Source organism: Nomascus leucogenys, chromosome 4, assembly GCF_006542625.1.
Source record: "Nomascus leucogenys isolate Asia chromosome 4, Asia_NLE_v1, whole genome shotgun sequence".
Classification (NCBI taxonomy): Eukaryota; Metazoa; Chordata; class Mammalia; order Primates; family Hylobatidae; genus Nomascus; species Nomascus leucogenys.
In genome coordinates, this window is record NC_044384.1 from 81,894,031 (window position 1) to 81,897,855 (window position 3,825).

Here is a 3,825-nt window from a genome sequence, read left to right on the forward strand (position 1 = left end):
GTACCTCAAGCAGAAATGCAGAAATCACCAGTCTTCTGTGTCGCTGGGGCTGGGAGCTGGAGACCAGAGCTGTTCCTATTTGGCCATCTTGGCTCCACCCCCGTCCTGTGCTCAATTTTACATCCTGCTCCTGAAATGACTGCGGAGTGCGCACTGGGAGCTGTCCAGTGGGCAAGGGGTGCTGGACTCTAGAGCTCTTGGGAGAGCTTGAGGAAGGAAGCATTCGCCTCAGGTGCTGGTGAGTAAGGCAGACACTGAGGAGTGCTCTCAGTGTGGGGAGTAAAACAATGTGAACTCCAGGTTGAAACCTGGAGATGCCCTCAAATTGTGATAAATGGAAAATAAAGTATACTGGACATGACTTGGTGCAGAGAGAGCACCAAGCAGGCTGGCTGTGCATCTGAGAGGACAACAAACTAGGGCTAGGGCTGCTGCTAGTGGGAACCATGTGCCTGGACACCAAGGCAGGCTGGGAGATCCCTCAGTCCAAGACCAGCAGGACCACTGTAATTGCTGTTTTTCTATTGCCATGGTTTTCATTCGCGAACGCAGGATGGGAAATCTGTAAGGAATGCAGGATTATTTCTGCAAATATTTCCTTCTGGGATGCTTGCATTCAAGCCCCATTAGTAACAGAATGCTGGTTACTCTAGAGTTGATTGTCAGCCACAGCAAAAGGCCACTCGCCTATGGAAACCACCCTCGACTCAAGGCCCGAGACTGCAGGATCATAACAAGACCAGTGGAGATGTGCAGGGCAAGTGATTTATTAAAGCAATATGTTGAAATCTTTACAATTTTTAGTGAAGATCAGGGTATCGTTGAAAGACTGTGGAAACCAGGTTGAGCATTTTTACGTGTCACACATCACATTTTTCCACTATTCTCAGCTGAAATCGAAAAAAAAAGAAAGGAAGGAAGGTGAGGTCAGTCATGCTGCTGCTGGTGATGATAGGCTAACATCAAAGAGGCCAATGGGATTTTGCCCCAATGGCAATTAGAAAGGCAGAGGCAAGAACTCAGTTTGGGAAACTGAGGCCTAGACCTGGTGGCCTTACAACACCCATTCTGGTGAGAAAGCAGCCTTTCCCCACCAGACCAATAGACCTGGGAAGACCCAGGAGTTAGGCCCAGGGTTTTCATGGAGGAGTAGGGGATGGGTTGACAGTGCAGCCAGAGGTTGTTGTCTGGGCTGTCCCAGGACTGTGGAGTCTCCTGATCCCCGTAATGGGGGACCCAGGGCTCTGAAGCCAGGCAGGGCAGGGAGGGCCTCTGGGAAACACAGCTTCCAGGAGACTCCAGCCTTCCCATGGGAGAATTCTGCCTAACGACCAAGGGTCTTATCAGCCCTGACCCTGCAGCTTCTGTGGGTATTTGCAGCCAAACCTCAGGACAGCAATCCAGAGGCAGCCAGGCTGAGAGGGCCCTGGAATCTCTGATTTCTTGAGAAAGACATAGTGAGAACATCCCATTTGCATGGCATTGCAGGAGGCAGAGCAGCGAAAAAGTCTTGGCCCACTGGCTGTGGTCAGGAGAGTGTCATGGATGAGGAGTGGATAGTGGCCCTGAGGAGCTGCAAGGGGCTCCTGGCTCTGCAGAAGCTGCAGAGGAGCCCAGTTCACCAGCACCCTGTCTGTGGGAGGCCCAGCTCTAGGTCTCCTCAAGCCTTCTCTCCCTGTTCAAATCTCCCACACTCCCTGGGACATTCCACAGTGACTGTGTCCACTGCGTGAGGGTAGGTTGACCTCAGGAAAGCTCCCAGCAGGGAGGCGGCCATGCTTGGCCCTTCACCATCCCTGCCTTGGCCCTAGCTCACTCCCCATGTCCTCAGCACACTCTGGCGACACAGCATCCAGGCAGGTGACCTGACAAGAAACATGCAGGAGGCTGTGTGCAGCTGAGTTGAATTCTGCCTCTGTATAAAGGAGAAAGAAATTACCAGGATTCTTTCAATGAGAATTCGTTTCTTCAAAGGTATCTGATCCGTGCAGTGCTTCACTTCCAACTTGGCTGCAAGAGCTTCTGGAGGTGGATTAAATTTGGCAACTATTAACTTTTCCACATTGTCACTTAAGAAGAAGAAGGCTGTGATCTCAGAAGCAAGAGCTGGGCAGACAAGAGCATTGGCTGCAGCACAAAAATAAAAATATTGTTGATGTTAGGAAAGTCGATTTTTCTCTCATGGCTCCCTGATGTTACACCAGACGGGATCCCCTGGGTTCTATGTTTCTATACCATTATCATGCTGATGACAATACCAGAAACTCCAGGTGTGACTTTCTCAAGGTCACGCAACAAAGGGAAGAGCTTCATATCCTCAGCTAGACTTCTTTTTCTTTTTTTTTGAGATAGGGTCACCCAGACTGGAATGCAGTGGCACAATTCTCGGCTCACTGCAGCCTGAATGTCTTGGGCTCAAGCGATCCTCCCTCAGCCCCCAAAGCAGCTGAGACTACCAGTGCATGCCACCATGCCCAGCTAATTTTTGTGGGTTTTTTTTTTTTTGGTAGAGATGGGATTTTGCCATGTTGCCCAGGCTGGTGCTGAACTCCTGAGCTCAAGTGATCTGCCCACTGTGGCCTCCCAAAGTGCTGATTACAGGAGTGAGACACGATGCCTGGCCCACAGCTTGACTCTTGACAACCATAACCTTACTTCATTCTCATAGCCACTCCTGGCAGAAGCTTTAACCTCCTAAGAGGAGGCTCAAGGAGGGTGAGCATTGTGCCCAAGATCAAGGGGTGGGAAGTGTTGAAGCCCAGGTTCACCCCAGACCTCACATTACATCATCTGACACAGATCCCATTCAGAAGTGAAGCTCAGGCAGAAGAATTCCTAACATTTGCCTGAATTGATTTTTCTATAAAACTTCTTAAATACTGGGGATTAGAAGAAATAGCTCTAAGCAGTCAGGCGCAGTGGCTCATGCCTGTTATCCCAGCACTTTAGGAGGCCGAGGCGGGCAGATCAGCTGAGGTCGAGAGTCCGAGACCAGCCTGACCAACACGGAGAAACCCCATCTCTACTAAAAATACAAAATTAGCCAGGTGTGGTGTCCCATGTCTGTAATCCCAGCTACTCAGGAAGGCTGAGGCAGGAGAATCACTTGAACCCGGGAGGCAGAGGTTGCAGTGAACCAAGATCGTGCCACTGCACTCCAGCCTGGGCAACAAGAGCAAAACTTCTCAAAAAAAAAAAAAAAAGGAAGAAGAAAGAAGAAATAGCTCTAAGCTTTATGAATCTTATTCAACAAGCACAGAAAAGGGTCTGGAATTTTGTTTGGTTTTGTGCACACCCCAACCCAAAGCACAAATAGGTGATCTTGTGCTCAGAGGAGGTGCGTCCCAGGGGCTTTTGCTGGACTCATGACTGACGTACTCACCCTGGTAGGAGCAAAGGGCCAGCGAAACCATCAGGAGACACACCGACAGCCTCATGGTGGCTTATTCGGCTGTGAGCTCAGCTTTCACAATGAGTGGTTTGGATTTGACTCCAGGAGCCTGTGTAGTCAAGGAGGCCAGGGCTATTTGTACCTAGGAAGACTGGCTGGTCCTACCTACTGGGGCACCCGGTAGGTCATGAGGCCTGGCTCCCAGCCCGCCCTTCCAAGCCAGGGCTGCTGCCATCCATCAATGTCACTTCCTTAGGAATCTCTGCATCTGAGTGGGGCGGAGCACAAGACAGCAGCCTTGTGGGAACTCTGCTCTGTGCTCCAGGTGAGTGTTCAGGTACATCTGGAAATGTTCCTAGGATTCTCAATTTCCTTACGAGCTTTTGCTGATTAGTTCTTTTTATCTTTGTAGCAGTGCAGGGGCACCAGTGAAT

At 50.3% G+C, this 3,825-nt stretch overlaps 1 protein-coding gene across 1 annotated transcript; it reads right to left on the minus strand.

The window, feature by feature from the left end:
* Nucleotides 1–819: 819 nt before the first annotated feature.
* Nucleotides 820–3,491, minus strand: SCGB1D4 (secretoglobin family 1D member 4). Its single transcript, XM_003282290.3, has 3 exons — nt 3,383–3,491; nt 1,940–2,127; nt 820–890 (listed from the first exon to the last, which is right to left on the minus strand). The coding sequence occupies exons 1-3, from the start codon at nt 3,435–3,437 to the stop codon at nt 861–863; spliced, it is 273 nt and encodes a 90-aa protein (XP_003282338.1). The 5' UTR covers nt 3,438–3,491; the 3' UTR covers nt 820–860.
* Between the last annotated feature and the right edge of the window lie 334 nt (nt 3,492–3,825).